Source organism: Sus scrofa, chromosome 7 (genome assembly GCF_054392235.1).
Source record: "Sus scrofa isolate SSC_HxYL_T2T_F1_AM1 chromosome 7, Sscrofa_HxYL_maternal_Yorkshire_Landrace_v2.0, whole genome shotgun sequence".
Taxonomy (NCBI): domain Eukaryota; kingdom Metazoa; phylum Chordata; class Mammalia; order Artiodactyla; family Suidae; genus Sus; species Sus scrofa.
This window is the reverse complement of record NC_139389.1, coordinates 61,217,628-61,236,645: the sequence shown is the minus strand read 5'-3', so window position 1 is coordinate 61,236,645 and position 19,018 is coordinate 61,217,628. Positions and strand designations below refer to the sequence as shown.

The 19,018-nt window shown below is 48.9% G+C and overlaps 1 protein-coding gene and 1 pseudogene across 2 annotated transcripts in view; one reads left to right on the top strand and one right to left on the bottom strand.

The window, feature by feature from the left end:
* The window catches only part of SLC28A1 (solute carrier family 28 member 1), a 49,938-nt gene that overhangs the window by 2,506 nt on the left and 28,414 nt on the right, over window positions 1–19,018 (top strand). For both annotated transcript variants that reach the window (XM_021098294.2, NM_214112.1), the window contains 5 exon segments: window positions 1,395–1,486; window positions 6,105–6,288; window positions 12,468–12,609; window positions 13,008–13,121; window positions 15,746–15,823. In XM_021098294.2, coding sequence (XP_020953953.1) covers window positions 1,395–1,486; window positions 6,105–6,288; window positions 12,468–12,609; window positions 13,008–13,121; window positions 15,746–15,823 — 610 coding nt within the window.
* Window positions 8,456–10,986, bottom strand: LOC146401611 (ubiquitin-ribosomal protein eS31 fusion protein pseudogene; annotated as a pseudogene).

The following is a 19,018-nucleotide window of genomic DNA, read 5'->3' as shown; positions in this document are numbered from 1 at the left end:
GGCTCCCAATCTGCTTTGAAGCAGCCAGAGTGAAATCCCATTGGGACCTCTGATTTATACCATGGGCCACTCTGGTTGAAGGTGGAGGGGGCCCTGACTCAGCCTGGTCCCTTCTTCACTCCCCATCTGCCATCTGCCCCATTTAGTCGCTGGTGCACCTCGGAAACTTGAGGCTGAGTTTGAAAATCCTGAGACTGGGCCGGGCCCCTCGTTTCACGTGGGGAGGCTGAGGCCCAGAGAGGGAGAGAGGCAGGCCCAGGCTGGGTACACAGGCCACACAGGCAGCAAGTTCAAGCCTAGAGCTCAGCCTCCCAATGCCTAGGCCCACTGAGGGAATGGTCCTCACTGGCCAGCTCCTGAGCTGAGGGGAGCACAGGGTGAGGGTCTTCCATTGGTCTGCTTTGGGGGGGAGATGAGGAATGAACACCTCACCTGGGAGGCGGGAGGTGGGGGTAGAGGAGGAGATAGCTTCGGCAAAACAAAGAGCGTGAATGAGGCCAGACCCCTGGCAGTGACTCAAGCCCTGCAGAAGGGGGGGGGGCAGCTGGAACAAGGCTGTTCAGGTACCAGCCTTTCCTCCAGATTCAGATAAGGGACCAAGTGACCAGGCAAGAATTGGTACTTGCACTGGGTTTGGGAGGTGGTGGGGATATGTGATGGGGGCCAGTGGGCTGTTCACACTTCCTCTCGCTGGGAGGAGCCGTTGACTCAGAGGATGAGGTCCCAAGGGTGTAAATGCAGAGCCGGGAGCCTCCCCACCTTGCTCCACAGACAGGTAGAGATGAGACAGGGCAGGGGAGGCAGCCGCTGTGGTTTGTGCCTTTCTGTGCATTGATTAGCTTCTTGCTTATGGTCTCAGTTCACTCCTTCCTGAGCCCGGAAGCAGCATCATCACTGGGATCAGAGTGCTGCTCCAGGCTGAGGCACAGATGGTACAAACAGAGGCTGGAGGAGAGGATGGCCTGAGCCACTTCTTAGTTTGCTCTGGATTAGGGTTGCCTTTCAGCCCCATGGGACGTCAAGACCAGTGCCTGGCTCACTCCATGTTGCCTTTTTTTTTGCTTTTAGGGCTGCACCCACAGCATATGAAGGTTCCCAGGCTAGGGGTGGAATCGGACCTATAGCTGCTGGCCTATGCCATAGCCATAGCAATGCCGGATCCTTAACCCACTGAGCAAGGCCAGGGATTGAACCTGCATCCTCATGGGTGCTAGTCGGATTCGTTAATGGCTGAGCCACAACAGGAACTCCCATGTTGAGATATTATAGGGGATATACCTATAATATATCCCCTATAATATCTCCCCAGGCTTCTACCTGGAGGTGTTGGGGATCCCCATGGGGGTGGGTTTTGGTGGGGGGGCACTTGTTGACCCTGCTGGCCTTCTCCCCAGGAGGAGCCTGCAGCCAGCCCTGAGAGTGAGACGCTTCTGCAGGGAGCACACACAGCTGTTTCGATGGATCTGCACAGGCCTGCTCTGTACTGGTGAATGGGGGCCCAGCCTCTCCTGCCCTAGCCTGCCCAGCCCCCACCAGCCAGGTTTCAGCCACCATGTCTCAAGGCAGGTTCATTCACTTACCCAATAACTCAACAAAGGTTTGTTAAGCTCCAGCTCAGGGCCAGCTCTCATTCCAGAAGCTGGGACATCTGCATTAAGCCAGACCAGATCTTATTCCCAAGGTACTCTCTGATTGGTAGCAAGAGGAGAACAAATATTCTACATAATGCACACAGCCATCTGGGAGCGCCAAGGAAGGCTGTGGAAGTGATCAGGGAGGACTTCCAGGAAGAGGTAACATTTGAGTTTCACAGACTGAGCAGGAGTTAGCCAGGTAGAGGGACAGGGCAGTAGGAGTGAGGAGGCACACCTGCAGAGGAACACCTGAGCAAAGGTGAAAACACGCAGCATGTGATCAGGCAGCTGATAAATTGTCTAGCGTGGCCAGAGGGTGAAGTTCTAAGCCAGGAGTGCCAAAGCATGAGACTGGAGGAATGAGAAGGGACCTGGTATTGGATGGGGTGGGGGAGACTTGGATTTTACCCTCAGAGAGAGCCATTGAAGGATTTAAACAGGGAAGTGTCAGGGTTCACACTGTGGAACCCCAGAAGAGACAGCAGGAAAGACTGGAGAAGGAGATAGTGGGAAGACCAGGTGGTGGAAGATGCAAGGGAGTAGATTTGAGAAATCCCCGGGGAGCCACATCAGCCAGGCTTGGGAGCCATCAACCCTGCAGGACAAGGGAGGCCCTGGAATCTGGGATGCCTCTGGGTTCTGCCTGGGCCAAGGGGTGGCCAATGCTCTCCCCTAGAGCTAGGGAACAGGGTGGAGGAGGGTGGCTTGGCGGGGAATGGGTGGGGTGCAAGTTGTTTTGGACAGTGTGTTGGAAGTACTGCAGCCAGGCATCTGGGAGAAGAGGGGGTTTCCTAGGGCTGCTTGGAGAATGAATTTAGAGGTGGTTCAAATGCAGAAACCTGGGGACCAGCCATCCCGGAGGAGCTGGAGAGGAAGAGGAGCCCTGAAAAGGCGTGGAGATGGGGTGGCAACAGGAGACCAGGAGCAGAGTTGGTGCTGCAGGGTCTCAAGAAGGAGGGAAAGATCACCAGCATCTCAAGGGACCGGGGGACAGAGATGGAGCCGTGTCCACGGGATTTAGGGACCAGGAGTCATGGTGACTTAGGGAGGAGGTACAAAAGCTGGACTGGAGAACGGGGAGGAGAGGCAGTGCAGACAGTAAGTCTAGTCAGCTCTTCCGAGAAATTTATTTCTTAATGGGAACTGGACGGGAATATTAATGGGAGGGTGTGGCAGTGTCAAGGGAGGGTGTGTTTGTGAAGGGAGACGCTCTGAATGTGTTTATGAGCAGGGAATGAGAAGGTGAAGTGGAAGGAGACAGAGATGATGGGTGGAGCAGGGTCCCCTTGGGAGGGGAGGGTCTTCACAGCAGGGGGCTCGGCCTGGCTTGGTGGGTGGGAGCTAGAGAGGGGAGCTAGAGAGGGGCGGTGGGTGTGGGGGCCCTGTGTGGGAGAGGCCACGGACATGTGACAGCGGTGGCCCCCCAGCTCTTCATGATGAAATCAAAAGCATGGCCATCTGCTGAGATGGGGCTGGTTGATGGCCCCAGAAGCTCGCTCCTGGAGATGTCAGACAGTGAGGTCCACACTGGCAGGAGCTGAGCAGGGCCTTCTCCATTTTTAATAAGACTCAGATTTGCTTCTCTTAAAGAAACCACTGAATTCCTTCTAGCAGCTAATGGAAATGACCAACTCATCCCATGTCCACTTTTGTCAGGGCTATCAGAAAGTCAGTCTCAGTCATGAAATCATCCCTTACTTTCTGCACGTTTGGGTGATTTTGGTTTCTTCCAGCTTTTGGATATCTTTTTTTTTTTTTTTTTTTTTTTTTTTTTGTCTTTTTGTCTTTTGAGGCCCTCACATGTGGCATATGGAGGTTCCCAGGCTAGGGGTCAAATTGGAGCTACAACTGCTGGCCTAAGCCAGAGCCACAGCAACGCCAGATCTGAGCTGCATCTGCGACCTACACCCCAGTTCACGGCAATGCCAGATCCTTAACCCACTCAGTGAGGCCAGGGATCGAACCCAAAACCTCGTGGATCCTAGTCAGATTCATTTCTGCTGTGCCGTAATGGGAACGTCAGCTTTTGGATATACTTAGTGCATCGTGTCTTCTATGGTGAGGTCCTTCATGTACTTTCTGAAAGCAGGCGTGGTAGAGAAAGGAAGCTCGAGTTCTCAGCACTCGTTCTGAGGCATAGTAATGGCTTTATTGCCTCAGGCAGACTTTCTCCATGGCTGCCAACTGACTGACAGAAAGGGCCTCACAGTCCCGATCCCAGAAGCATGTGCCTCTTGCCCCATATTTCTGGCCAAGTCCTTGGAGGTTTTTGTTGGACCCAGCTTGGGTCAGGTGCCCACCCCTGGGCCCAGGATGGGTCTCACATCCCTGAAGTGAGTCAGGCACTGCTGGACCATGTGGGCTAAGAGTGGGGCAGGGATCCTGTCACCAGTGGGGTCAATGGACCCTAGAAGGATGAAAAATACTTCCTAAGCCACATTTATCCTATTTCCTGCCTGGAGGACTCGTCCAGTCAGCAGCCCCCTCTCCTGCATGACGTGCTCTTCCTCCCTGCATCCCCACCGGCCACAGATAGACCTGGGTTGGACTCCCAGCCCCATCTCCTCCCTGTGTGGGTCATTTACTTCTCGACTCTAATGGGGATCAGCATAGCACCCACTGCGGTGTGACTGTGAGGAGTAACCTGGCAGTGCTATAAGCTCTGAGCTGGGTGCCCCTCTCCTGCCACCTCCCCCCTCCCACAGCCCTGAAAAGCCTCACCTGTGTGCTTCTAAATGACATCCACACAGGCAGGAGTCCTAGCACACAAACGTCTCTGTGAGAGGAAGGTAACTTTATTTTCCGTAACTCAACTTGCTTTCTTTTTTTTTTTTGCTTTTTGGGATCACATCCAAGGCATATGGAGGTTCCCAGGTTAGGGGCTGAATTGGAGCTGTAGCTGCTGGCCCACACCACAGCCACAGCAACGCAGGATCTGAGTTGTATCTGCGACCTACACCACAGTTCACGGCAATGCCAGATCCTTAGGCTAGTGAATGAGGCCAGGGATCGAACCCGTGCCCTCATGGATACTAATTGGATTCATTTAGGCTGAGCCACAATGGGAACTCCCTTATTTTCTATTTCAATTTCATCATTCCAAGTGAGTGATAGGAACTGAAAAATTTCTGTCAATTTCTCTGTCAATCCTGAGAATATCCCCATCCTTAGGAGTCCCTGGGGGCGCTTATCCACCGTCAGTCCTCAGGTGTCTACTCACCTGTCCATTTCTCCACTGGTCCTGGGTTCTCTGCCTTTGCAGGTAGCCATGGAGACATGCCCATCTCCATCACGGCCTGTCCTGTCTCCTTCCTCCCTGAGCCACCACAGCGATCCTTTCTGCTGCCCCAGTGCCTGCTCAGATGTGCAGGACCTCAGAAGCTTTCTATGGACCTGCTTACCCACACAATCCCTGCACATTCCTCTCTCTCTGAATTTTTTCTGCCTTCCTAGGGCAGGGCTCCTCTGCTCGAAATGCCACAAGCACACCTGGGCTTTTGCCACCTCCCCAGGCTCAGAGCCCTTTTCCTTGGGACCCACAGGGATCCTCTGACTAGTTTGGTAGCAGAGGGGGTAGAGGTAGAGATTTTACACTTATAACATTTCACCCCATTTTTTTTTTTTTTTAACCAATGGAAAGTCTGTTAGTCTCTTCCATTTTTCAAGGACCCTGGCTTTTGGAATTCATGAGCCAGGAAGAGCTATTTCCCCTCTACTATGTGTTATCTTATTCCTTACTTTTCTTTTTAAAAAAATTTTTTTGGTCTTTTTAGGGGCAAACATGCAGCACTTGGAAGTTCCCAGGCTAGACGTTGAATCAGAGCTGTAACTACCAGCCTGTGCCATAGCCACAGCAACTCAGGATCTGAGCCTCACCTGAGACCTACACTATAGCTCAGCAATGCTGGATCCTTAACCCACTAAACAAGGCCAGGGATTGAACCTGCATCCTCATGGATACTAGTCGGGTTAATTACCGCTGAGCCACGATGGGGATTCCTTGTATTCCTTTCTTGAGATATAGCATAGACTGACTTAGCTGCTTGAAGGGGAGAAGGGCAAAGTGGGGAAAAGGAAATTTCAGGAAGAAAAATGGTCCTTGATTAATACTCAGAATAGGATCCTGGCCTACCCATCTCTGTCCTCCACAGAACCTAGCATGGCTCTGGGACAGAGAAGGTGCCTCAGTGATGCTTGGCACTTCACGCTGTCTTGCCTCCTCCTTGTACATCTCCCTCACATTTGGTCAGCACTTTATAGTTTGCAAAGCCCTTTCATACTCTTTCTGTCACTTAACTCCCTAACAACCCTCTGACAAAGTAGAGACAGTTCTCATTTCCAGATGAAGAAACCAGGGCTCAGAGAGCTCCCGCTGGAGTAAGGTGGGCCGAGGGTAGGACTGCAGGGTCCTGCAGATGCCAGTGTCATCATCCATGACCTTTCTCTGTTTCATCCCCCACCTGCCCCCAGCTTTCGCTGCCTTTCTGCTGATTGCCTGCCTCCTGGATTTCCAGAGGGCCCTGGCATTGTTCGTCCTCTTCTGTGTGGTCCTCTTCTTCCTGGCCCACAGCCTGCTGAAGAGGCTGCTGGGGCCAAAGCTGCTGAGGTGTGTCAAGCCTCTGAGGCATCCCTGCCTGAACCTCTGGTTTAAGAGGTAAGTGAGCCTCTGGGCGTGTGTGTAGGGGGCAGGCACATTGACGGAGGGCCACTGAGTCAGCTCTGGGGTCACCACCAGGGCCTGGTATGGAGAACCTCAGTTCTTGTCCCACCAGAGGGTTCCTGGGCCATGGCAGCACACCTCACTTGCTTGCCTCCTGGGAACCCCAGGGCAGGCGTGGCCAGGTGACTTCAGAGGCAACTTTGCGGCATGTTTGTGGCAATTGGCCAGTTCTCCTCTGATTCTCTGCTCCAGTTACAACAGGGGATTATGACACCTGGGGACAGGAATCAACAGCTTCTTAAACCCTGAGATCCCAGCCTGTTTCAGCAGGGAGGGCCTGTATCAGTGCCGCCTATCAGATCAACTAGAGTGTGTGTGAGACATACAGCTGCAAGGGACCACCCTGGAGTCTGATTCAGTAGTTTGGATTGGAGTCCAGGAGTCAGTAATGTAGTTCTCCATCAGGGGATTCTGATGTAGCCAGGCATACATATCCCTGGACAAGAGTTTGGGATCCCCTAGTTTTCTTTCTTTTTTTTTTTAGGGCCGCACCTGAGGCATATGGAGGTTCCCGGGCTAGGGGTCAAATCAGAGCTGTAGCCACCAGCCTGCACCACAGCCATAGATCAGAGCCAAGTTTGTGACCTACACCACAGCTCACAGCAATGCCGGATCCTTAACCCACTGATCGAGGCCAGGAATCAAACCTGCGTCCTCATGGATACTAGTCAGGTTCATTTCCACTGGGCCACGATGGGAACTCCCTGGGATCCCCTTGTTTTCAAACTGGGTTCCTTGATGCTCTGGAAACCTTACAGATGCTGTAGGACAGGTGAGGGAGCTTGGAGAAGGGAACATCAGACACCTTGCCTCTCAATCTCCATTTCAATCAGCCAGCTCTATTTTTGTCTGTTTTATGAACAGGTTTGCAAAAAAAAAAAAAAATTAGCTGGAAAAAAATAAAAAAGTTTTCTATGACTTAAAAAATGTCTGAAGGCTAGCAATCTATTCCAGCACTCTTTTTTGTTGATGAAGAAACTGGTGCTCAGTACTCCCGTCATGGCTCGGCGGTAAACAACCTGACTAGTATCCATGAGGGTGCAGGTTCAATCTGGCCTCATTTGGTGGGTTAAGGATCTGGCATTGCCACAAGGTGTGGTGTAGGTCACAGATGTGGCTTGGATCTGGTGTTATAGTGTGGCTGTGTTGTAAGCCATCAGCTGCAGCTCTGATTCGATGCCTAGCCTGGAACTTCCATATGCCGTGGGTTTGACCCTAAAAAAAATTTGAAAACTTGAAAGAGGGAGTTCCCTGGTGGCTTATCAGGTTAAGGATCTGGCATTGTCACTGCTGTGGCTCTGATTACTGCAGTGGTACAGGTTTGATCCCTGGCTCAGGAACTTCCACATGCCATGGATGTGGAAAACAAACAAACACACTTGTAAGAGTCAAACAGACATCAGTTTTAACAATGGCATAACATTATGTGGGCAAATAGACCTGTAATTGAAGTCTGCAAAGGAGAACGAGGGAAGAGAAAAATACTTGAATAAATCATATCCAAGTAATTCCAAATTTGATGAAAATTATAAGCCCAAAGATCTAAGAAATTCTACAAAGCTATAGCACAAGAAACATGAAGAAGACCACACCAAGGCACATCAGAATCAAATTGCTTTAAGCAATAAAGGGAAAATCTTAACAGCTAGAGAAAAAAAAAGGTATGTTCAGAGGAACAAAGATATGGATGACAGCAGATTTCTTCTCAAAAACAATACAAATGAGAAAACAGTAGAACAGTAAAAAATAAAAACAAAAACAAAATTGTGTCAATCTAAAGTTCTTTACCAGTGAAATATCCTTCAAAAAGGAGAAATAGGACTTTTTAAGATGTACAAAATCTGAAAGAAATTTTTAGATATAAAAAACAGAGATGCACTACAAGAAATGTTAAAGGACAGTCTTCAAACAGAAGGCAAATGATACCTGATGGAAACCTAGATTGACACAAAGGAATGAAGAACACTGGAAGGGCAACTACATAGTACTAGTATCTAAACATAACGACTTATTTTTCTCATTATTTAAACCTATTTAAAATCAACTTATAAAGCAAAAACAGTGACAATTTATTGTGGAGTTTATATGTAGAAGTAAACAATCACAGCGCAAAGGCTGGGACAGAAGAAATTAAATTATACTGCTTTAAGGTTTTTACACTGCATGTGAAGTGGTATAATATCACTTCAAGGTAGACTGTGATAAGGTAAAGATGTACACTATAAATGCTAAAGCATCCCTCAAATAACCTAGCAAAGAATTATGGCAACAAGTTTTTAGAAAAAGAGGTAAAGAGAGTTCTCACTGTGGCTCAGGAGTGGATACCCAGCTAGTATCCATGAGGATATGGGTTTGATCCCTGACCCCACTCAGTGGGTTAAGGATCTGGTGTTGCTGCAGGCATCAGCATAGGTTGAAAGTGTGGCTCGGATCTGGTGTAGCCATGGCTGTGGTCTAGGCCTGCAGCTACAGCTCCAATTTGACACCTCGCCTGGGAATTTCTGTATGCCACAGGTATAGCTATAAAAAGACCAAAAAAACAAAAACAAAAACAAAAAAACAAAAAAAGGAAAAGAGATAAAAGAAGAATACTTTGGAAATAGTCAATCTGGAATTCTCAGGTGGCACAGCAGGTTAAGGATCCAGTGTTGTCACTGTTGTGGCTCAGGTCACTGCTATGGCACGGGTTCAATCCCTGGCCCCAGGATTTCTGCATGCCATGGGCATAGCCAAAAAAAAGTCAGTCTGAAAAAAGGTAGAAAAATAGGAAAAGGGGAACAAAGATGGAACAAATAGAAAATGAATAGCAAGATGGTAGATGTAATGACTCCGCATATCAGTAATCATAGTAAATATATTGACCAATAAGCCTCATGACCAAAGATGTAAAAATTAACAAAATTTTATTTATTAAAAAATTTTATTACAGTTGATTTACAGTGTTCTGTCAATTTCTGCTATACAGCAGAATGACCCAGTCATACATATACAGACACTCTTTTTCTCACATTATCTTCTATCATGTTCTATCAGAAGTCATTGGATACAGTTTCCTGTGCTACACAGCAGGACCTCACTGTTTATCCCACTTATTCCGAGTGTAATAGTTTGCATCTATTAACTCCAAACTCCCAGTCCCTCCCACTCCCTCCCACTCCCTCCCCCTTCCCCTCCCCCTCAGCAACCACAAGCCTGCTCTCCATGTCTGTGAGACTATTTCTGTTCTGTAGATAGATTCATCTATGCCATATCTTAGATTCTACAAATAAGTGACATCATATGGTACCTATCTTTCTCTTTCTGACTTATTTCACTTAGCATGAGAATCTTTAATTCCATCCATGTCTCTGCAAATGGCATTATTTCTTTCTTTTTTATGGCTGAGTAGTATTCCATTGTGTATACATACCACATCTTCTTAATCCATTCATCTGTTGACAGACATTTAGGTTGTTCCCACGTATTGACTATGTAAATAATGCTGCAATGAACATCGGTGTGCATGTATTTTTTTTTTTTTGTCTTTTTTGTTGTTGTTGTTGTTGTTGTTGTTGCTATTTCTTGGGCCGATTCCGCGGCATATGGAGGTTCCCAGGCTAGGGGTTGAATCGGAGCTGTAGCCACCGGCCTACGCCAGAGCCACAGCAACGCAGGATCTGAGCCGTGTCTGCAACCTACACCACAGCTCACAGCAACGCCGGATCGTTAACCCACTGAGCAAGGGCAGGGACCGAACCCGCAACCTCATGGTTCCTAGTTGGATTCGTTAACCACTGTGCCACGACGGGAACTCCTGCATGTATCTTTTTGAATGAAAGTTTTGTCCAAATATGTACCCAGGAGTTGGATTTCTGGATCATACGGAAGTTCTATATTTAGTTTTCTGAGGAACCTCCATACTGTTTTCCATAGTGGTTGGGTTTATCCCTGTAATTCAAAGTTGGGTTAACATTAAAAAAATCAATGTCATGCCTCATATTAACAAACTGAAAAGAAAAATGACGTGATCATGCCTATGGACTCAAAAAAAGTATTTGACAAAATTCAACAACCATGGATGATAAAAATTCTGAGCAAACTAGGAATAGAAGGGAATTTTCCTCAATCTGATAAAGGCCACATTTTTTTGTTGTTGTTATTTCATTAGCTCATGTCTTTTATTAACCAATATACAATTACTTATCTCTGGCTTGTTAAAACAATAGCTCAGGCAACATTTGCCACAATAAAGTCTGTCAAAGCGGCTGGCCATAAAACTCCAGCAGCACATTCATCTGAAGGGCACTCCCGACAACGACTGATTTTGCCGTTCTCATCCACCTTATTCAGGACAGCCAGCTTAACATTTCTCTTATGCTTTTCTCTTATTTTTGGGAGTGGTGTAAGACTTCTTCTTCCTTTTCTTAGCACCACCACGAAGTCTCAATACAAGATGAAGAGTGGACACCTTTTGAGTGTCGTAGTCAAAGTAGGTCCATCTTCCAGTTGCTTGCCAGCAAAGGTCAGTCTTTGCTGGTCAGGCGGAATTCCTATCTTATCCTGGATCTTAGCCTTTACATTTTCTAATGTATCTGAGGGTTCAACCTCGAGAGTGATGGTCTTGCCTGTCAGGGTCTTCACAAATATATGCATCTTGGTGGCGGTTCCACCGCAGATGGTGGAGCTGAAAAGAAAGGCCACATTTATTCAACGTTGAACTGGAGGTTCTGGCTTGTGCAGTTGGGTAGGAAAAAGAAATAAAAGGCACTTAGATTAGAAAGGAAGAAGGAAACCTTCTTATATACAAACAACGTGATTGTCTACATAGAAAATCCTATGGAACCTACAAAGAGCTCATACAACTAATAAATGAGTTTAGAAAGGCTGAAGGGTACAAACGCAACTTTTGAAAAACAGTAGTGTTTCTATATGCTAACAACAAGCAATCAGAAATTAAAATTACTTTTATCATTTAGAATAGCGTAAAACATACAAAATACTAAAGGATAAATCTGACTAAAGGAAAACTATAAAAATTGTTGCTGAGAGAGATTAAAGATTTAAACAGAGTGAGAGTTCCCCTTGTGGCTCAGAGGTAGCAAACCTGACTAGTACCCATGAGGATGTGGGTTCGATCCCTGACCCCGACTCAGTGGGTTAAGGATCCAGCATTGCCGTGGGCTGTGGTGTAGGTCACAGATGTGGCTTGGATCTGGCATTGCTGTGGCTGTGGCGTAGGCTGGCAGCTGTAGCTCCGATTCAACCCCGGGCCTAGGAACTTCCATATGCGGTGGGTGCGGCCCTAAAAAGAAAAAAAAAAAAAAAAAAAAAAAGAGCTAGTGAGAGAATAGACTTGCTGTCAGAGTGACTGGGTTAAAATTGCAGCTTTGCTATTTTCTAGGTGGGTGGCCATGGGCAAATCACTTAACCTTTCTGTGTCTCTATTTCTTCATATCTAATAAGATGGGGGTGGTAGCTGTAGGTCTCTCAGCACCTGGCATAGTTCCTGGCACATAATAGGTACTTGATGAACCTTAGCTGTCATGAGTGGTACCCAGTGAGTTGAAGATTGGGTTGGGACTAGACTTTAAACACCCAGTGCCCAGACCTGGGCTCTTGAGCAAACCCCAGCCCCAAGGAGGGAGGTGTTACTGGGAAAGTTGCATCTAGCCCTTGGTCTCAAGTGCTCAGCTCTGCATCCCAGACTGACATTAATGCTCTGGGCCTTTTGGGAGCAGAGCCTGTAGCCCCAAGTGCTGATTCCTAGGTCGCACAGGCCCCACCTGACCATTGCCAGATCAGAGGCTGGGCTGAGCTGAGCATCACTGCAGCTGTGAAAATTCCTGCCTCTTATGGAGCTATGTGCTTAGCCATATGCTAATCCAAGTACATACATCCTCTGATTTAATCCTCTCAGCAACCTTGAGAAATGGTGGGGTATGGTGGGGTGTGGTCTTTGTCTTCAATTTCCCAATGAGGAAACTAGGCTCAGAGAGTCTAGGGGCTCTGTCTGAGGTCACATAGCACTCTCTCTCCTCCCACCAGCCCTGAGAACCCTTTCCCTGGGGTCCTGGGTGCTATCATGTGGGGTGAAGGAGATGCTGACAGTGACGGCTTTCTGCCCCTCCCTGCAGGGGTCTAGCCCTTGCTGCTTTCCTGGGCCTGGTCCTGTGGCTGGTTCTGGACACTGCTCAGCGGCCTGAGCAGCTAGTGTCCTTTGGAGGAATCTGCGTGTTCATCCTCCTCCTCTTTGCTGGCTCAAAGCATCACCGTGCAGTGAGTATTCAGAGTGGGCTTCAGCCCCTTCTCTTTCTGATATCAGATCCCCTGATATCAGGACCCCTCCCTGTTTCACAGTGTTGTTAACACCTACCCCCAGGTGCCAGCCAAGCCTCCCAGAGATCCTGATGCACACCTGGGTTTAGAGTTCACTGCTAAGGAATTAGCACCCCTGCCTGCTAACCAGGCCCACTGCTGCCAAAGGGTGGCCTATTGTAAACTCCATGGGGGAATGTGATGATTGGCAACAGATCCAAAGCTCTGGCTGGGTCCAGCCCTCATCCTACAGACTAGCCAAGCCCCCCAGTGTGCCGTGGCCTCTGCCCTTACCCACCCTCTTCCCCGTGGTGCTCTCAAGGATCTGAGCTCACCAGGACCTTTCTATTGGATGACAGGTGTCTTGGCGGGCTGTATCCTGGGGTCTTGGACTACAGTTTGCACTTGGACTCTTTGTCATCAGAACAGAGCCAGGATTTATTGCATTTCAGTGGCTGGGCGACCAGATCCAGGTGTGTACATGGCATCGTGGGTTCCCAGGGGATGGAGAAGCCTCTCTGTTGAAGGGAGGTGTGCAGTGAGGCATAGAGAGAGAGACTGTGACCAGGATGATGGGTGTGTTCTGGGGCCCCAGACCAGGTGGGCAGTTGGGGGTTGGGCAGTGAAGCTGCTGCTTTCCTCAGGCCTGGTATCACCTGCCCAGATGGAGCAGTCCTTTCAGAGGCTGGGCCTGATGTGGAAGAGAATCTCAAAACAGGAAGGTTCTTAGGGTAGCTGGACACAAGGCTTGTGGCCCTCGGCAGTCGTCAGTGAAGGGACTTATAATAGTTATAAGTGCTTTAAAATTGCAAATGACTTACTTTGCGTATGTGTTTTTAAAAATAATGTTCAGGAATTCCCACTGTGGCTCAGCAGTAGCAAACCTGACTAGTATCCGTGAGGACACGTGTTCGATCCCTGGCCTCGCCCGGTGGGTTAAGGATCTGGTGTTGCCATGAGCTGCGTTGTAGGTCGCAAACTTGGCTTGGATCCTGTGTTGCTGTGGTTGTGGCCGGCAGCTGTAGTTCTGATTTGACCCCTAGCCTGGGAACCTCCATGTGCCGTAGGTGTGGCCCTAAATAAATAAATTAATTAAATAATATTCAGTTTATTGAAGTTATACTTTTTAAATTCCTTTTCTATTGTGGTAAATAACATAACACATAAAATTTACCTTTTTAGGAGTTCCCATCATCGCTCAGTGGTTAACAAATCCGATTAGGAACCATGAGGTTGCGGGTTCGATTCTTGGCCCAGTTCGATCCCACTGAGCAAGGGCTCAGTGGGTTAAGGATCCAGCGTTGCTATGAGCTGTGGTGTAGGTTGCAGACGTGGCTTGGATCTGATGTTGCTGTGGCTGCGGTGTAGGCTGGCAGCTACAGCTCTGATTAGACCTCTAGCCTGGGAACCTCCATATGCTGCGGGTGTGGCCCTAAAAAGGACAAAAAAAAAAAACTTTACCCTTTTAGCTTTTTTTTTTTTTTTCATTTTAACCACTTCTGTGTGTCATTAAGCTCCTTCACATCATTGGACAGCCATCATGATTTACTTTTTAAAATATAAATTGTCAAGACACAAGGTTAGTCCTATACTCACTCCTCTCTCGCTGTCTCCAATCTCTACGTGCTCTCTGCAGGAAGCAGGTGGGTTATGGCAGGGAAATCCCATGTGTCTGGGCTCTGTTTCCAGCCACGACAGTGGTATCCCTGGGTGCTGTGCAGGAAAAGACAGGTGCTGTTCTCATCATGTGCCCATTTTATAGATGGAAGCACTGAGGATAACAGAAGTGACTTGTCCCTGCAGTCACAGTTCTGGTCCTAAATATAGGTCTCATAGATGTGTAGCTGGATCGGAACACTAGGGCCAGGGCCTGGGATGGCGACAGGATGGGTCAAGAGGGGCAGGCACAGAGGGCACCACCTGTGACTACATTGTCTCTTTTTTTTTTCCTTTTGGCCACCCCAGGGCACATGGAGTTCTTGTGTCAGGGTTCAGATCTAAGCCGCAGCTGCAGCAACGCTGGATCCTTAACCCACTGTGCTGGGCCGGGGATTAAACCTGCAACCCAGCACTCCCAAGATGCCACTGATCCCGTTGCACGACAGCAGGAGCTCTTCCCATTGTCTTTTCTTTATTGTTCTTGTCCTAATTACTTTCATCTCAGAGTAGTTCTTTTTTTTTTTTTTTTTTTTAATACCTTTTATTTATTTATTTTTTGTCTTTTGTCTTTTGTTGTTGTTGTTGTTGCTATTTCTTGGGCCGCTCCCACGGCATATGGAGGTTCCCAGGCTAGGGGTCGAATTGGAGCTGTAGCCACTGGCCTACGCCAGAGCCACAGCAACTCGGGATCCAAGCCGCGTCTGCAACCTACACCACAGCTCACGGCAACGCCGGATCGTTAACCCACTGAGCAAGGGCAGGGACCGAACCCGCAACCTCATGGTTCCTAGTCGGATTCGTTAACCACTGCGCCATGACGGGAACTCCTCAGAGTAGTTCTTTTTCTCTCTCTCTCTTTTTTTTTCTTCGCATTTTTAGGGCTTCACCTGCAGCATCTGAATATCCCCAGGCTAGGGGGTCAAATTGGAGCTGCAGCTGCTAGCCTACACCACAGCCATAGCCATGCAGGATCTGAGCCACGTCTGTAGCCTATGCCACAGCTCAAGGCAACGCCAGATCCTTAACCCACTGAGCGAGGCCAGGGATCGAACCTTCATCCTCATGGATACAAGTCAGATTCATTTCTGCTGAGCCATGATGGGAGCTCCCAGAGTATTTCTTTACAATTTACTGAAAAGGTGTTTCTTCTGGAGGATGTCCTCAGAAAAAACATGTGCCCGTGAATGTGGCTTTAAGGATACAAGTAGTGCCCCAGCCCCTGTAAGGCCCAGGGCCTGGGGGCTATTCCTGGGGCCATCCCACCTGGGTTTGAGGAAGACCTGCAGCCTCTGTGTCCCCCTGTCCCCTGGGCTCCTGGGAAGCCACAGAGCAGTCAGGGCTCCTCCAGCTCCCCGCAACCTGGTTCTCCGGCTGCTGTTTCCTTTTTCCTCCCTTCCCAGCCTCACTCCAGGTTTTTTTCTTCTTTTTTTCCTTTCAGATCTTCCTGAGCTACACTGAGGCCGGCTCCAGCTTTGTGTTTGGGGAAGCTCTGGTCAAAGATGTCTTTGCTTTTCAGGTCAGCTTGACTCTTGGCCCACAGAGCCTTTAGCAGCCTCTGCCCAGTGCCCACAGCTAATTGGGAGTTTGAGCCAGACTCAGGCAGGGTGGGGTGGGGAGGGGAGGGGAGGGGACTCCCACAGGCAGAGCAGATGCTGGAAGCTAATGAGGCTTAAGCCTAGGGGTCCTGAGAGAGGCTCCAGCAATGTGCTCACCTGCTAGTATGTTTTCAGTATATTCTGTAAAATTTACAAAAGTAAGTTATATCTGTATTTTTTTCCTAAAAAATGAACCCCCAAACCATAGATTGCTAGGAGGCTGAGGACAAGAAGAGGCTGAGGACATGCCACTGTAACTTTAGCCCCTGACAGGAATCCATACAAAGAGCAGTTTCCAGGAACTCTGAGGCCCAGATAACCCTCCCAGGGTGCTCTTCCTTCAAGGCCCCTCCCAGGCCACCTCTGCCAGGAATCCTGCCCTTATTAGTCCAGCTGTAACTGTAACTCCCTCTTCTGGACCCTCTTACAGTCTTACCCTTACAGTCCCCTCTCCCTCCCTCCCCCCTTCCAACAAAAATGTATTGTATGCCTTCGGTATTGCAAAATATTATAGGGGACATTGAGATAAAGGCTCAGAGACCTTACCAAGTGGGGGTAGAGCCACGGTCCTAGTTTACAACAGGGAAGCCTATGCTGCACATGTGATAGTGTGACTGCTTCTCTGTTTCGGAATGGAGCTGTGGTTGTATTTCTTTTCTCCAAAGCACCCAGGCGCCAACTGTAGTAAGATTTCTAGCACAGCTCCTCTGCCTGCTTCAAACCCCAATTGTCTATGGACCCTGAGGCCGCTACAGGCTTAAGGTCAACTTCCAAATGCCAGGTGGAGAGAGAGAGAAAAAGAAACCTGGACCCTGCTCTCACCCATTAGCTGGCCCCAGTTTTCCACCCTGTTGCCATAGCACCGCAGATGGGAATTTGTGCCACCTACTCCAGTATGTCCTGGACCACTGTCACCATGGGGCCGCTGTGTAGAATCCCATGTGTATGTTCTAGAGAGTTCTGCTTTTTGCCATTATTCAGCCATTGTTCTCAGAGCCTTCCCACTGTGCTGGGGCTGTTGGGCCCCAGAGGCTTCCAGCCCAGCCATGGGCTTGGTCATGGATTTGTGGGCCGGTGTTGAGCCAGGTCATGAATCCAGACACCTCCAGCCCACCCCTAATCATGAGTTGTGGTCAGGTCCCCTGGGAGCTCCAGCATCTGTTTGCACCAGCAACTCTCTGGGAAATGTCCACTTTATCCAAAGGATTCTAATAATGTCAGCTCTAGGAGAAAAGGGGTAGGGGGACTGGGTTCCTGTCCTCTGAGGACAAATTCGTCCATCACGCTTCTCTGAGACCACTTCCATGTAGAGAAAAAATTGGAAGGGGCAGCCTCTGTCAGCGCCCTCCAAAGGTCCCCAAACACCATTCCTGCCGGGCAGAGGAGGGGAGGGGCTGCTCCCTTCCCATCTGCATTTCCAAGTAGGGGCTACCTAAGGTTTCAGGGAAGAGCAGGGCGACTTCTTATAGCCACCAGACAGAGACATAGCAGTGGTGGCTTCTCACCCTTTACAAGACAAACATCCAACACTCTGCAATTGGACCTCCCCAGGCAGCCAGGTTCGAGGATAACTGGCACAAAAGAAAGAGCCTGGGGAGTCCTTTTAGGGAGAGATTGTTTCAACTAGGGACATGAAGATGCCTCTTGAGGAGGTGGCATTTGATGTGGAGCCTCAGGGCAGGAAAAAATGGGACACACAGAGATAGGCAGGAAGAAGAAGGCCTGAACAAAAGCGTGGAGGTGAGAAAGCGAGCAAGGGTGCAGGGCACTGGTCAGTTCAACAGGCATTTAAGCTATCTGAAGGAAGGACGTGTTCAGGGATAAACTGCAAGTCTGGTGGGGCTGTATTTTGAAGAGTCTTAAATGCCAGGCTGACACTCCTGGATTTTGTCTCCATCAAATAAGGGGCCTTGAAGATTTTTGAGCAGGGAGGGACTTGATTGGAGCTTTGGCACTGTTAGCGTGTCAATAGTAGGTGGGAAGGCTCCTTGGAATAGGGGACCAGTGAGGAGGCTGCCTCCCATCCAAGTGGTGACTCAGGGACCAGCAGACGGCCACAAACCGGGAGAGACGTCACCATAGGAAATGAAGTGGGGGAGGGAGACAGCTGAGAAACCAGCTGTATGAAGCTTTTCACGGAGCTCCATGTATTGCAGCTGTGTTTGCATTTAGCTATTTGAGGGCAAAGCCTGGGTTTTACTCATTCTAGTGTCCCCTGACTCTGAGCCCTTCAAAGCCCTGCCCGGTGCCTGGAGCACTGCTTTTTGCCAAATGAATGGAGTGAATAAATATTGGTTCTCCTGTGCATGTGGGAAGCCCCTCTGCCTACCGGGAAGGCCTGGCTCTGTGAGCCCTTGGCTGTGGGTTGGGCTCCCATACAGCCAGCCTCTCCCTGGCTGGGCCACCATTCCCATGACTGTGTGCTCCTGAGCAGCTTGTCCTTTGGCCCAAGACCAGGGCTGAGCTCTTCTTGCTCCAAACCTCCCCAGCAGAGGCCAGAGCTTCCCAACCCACTGGAGCCAAAAGCTACCCACAGGCTTAGCAGTAAGATCCAGGGCCCCCGGAAACCATTGTATCCCCTGCTGACCTGAGATCCTGGTGGAACAGAGAAGAAAAACTTAGGGAGAAGGAAGTCATAATAACAGCTGCTAGTTAAGGAGCAAGGACTATGTGCTTACTTCATCTTCACAACAGCCCTATGGGGAAAATACTGTCATTATCCCCCTCCCTTTTTAAAAACTGAAATATAGTTGATTTAGAATGTGTTAATTTCTGCTGTAGCAGAGTGATTTGAAGGTGTATGTGTGTGTGTGTATTTAATCAAAAGGCAAAACAAAACACAACTAACCCCACCACCACCCCAAACCAGATTAATTTCCATAAGTGGGAAATCCAGAGGCTTCAGGTCCTGCTGGATTCAGGTACTCAACATTACCTGGGATTTGCCTTACTTATATCCTGGTTCTGTGTTCTCAGGATTGGCTTTTGTCTTAGTTTTGTGTAGGTCTCTTGAAGTATGGCAAAGAGGTACCAGGCTTACATCCAACCAACTTAGCAACCTTAGCAGAGAGAGAGAGAAAGGGAGCCTGATTTCCATTAATTGCAGAAGGAAATCC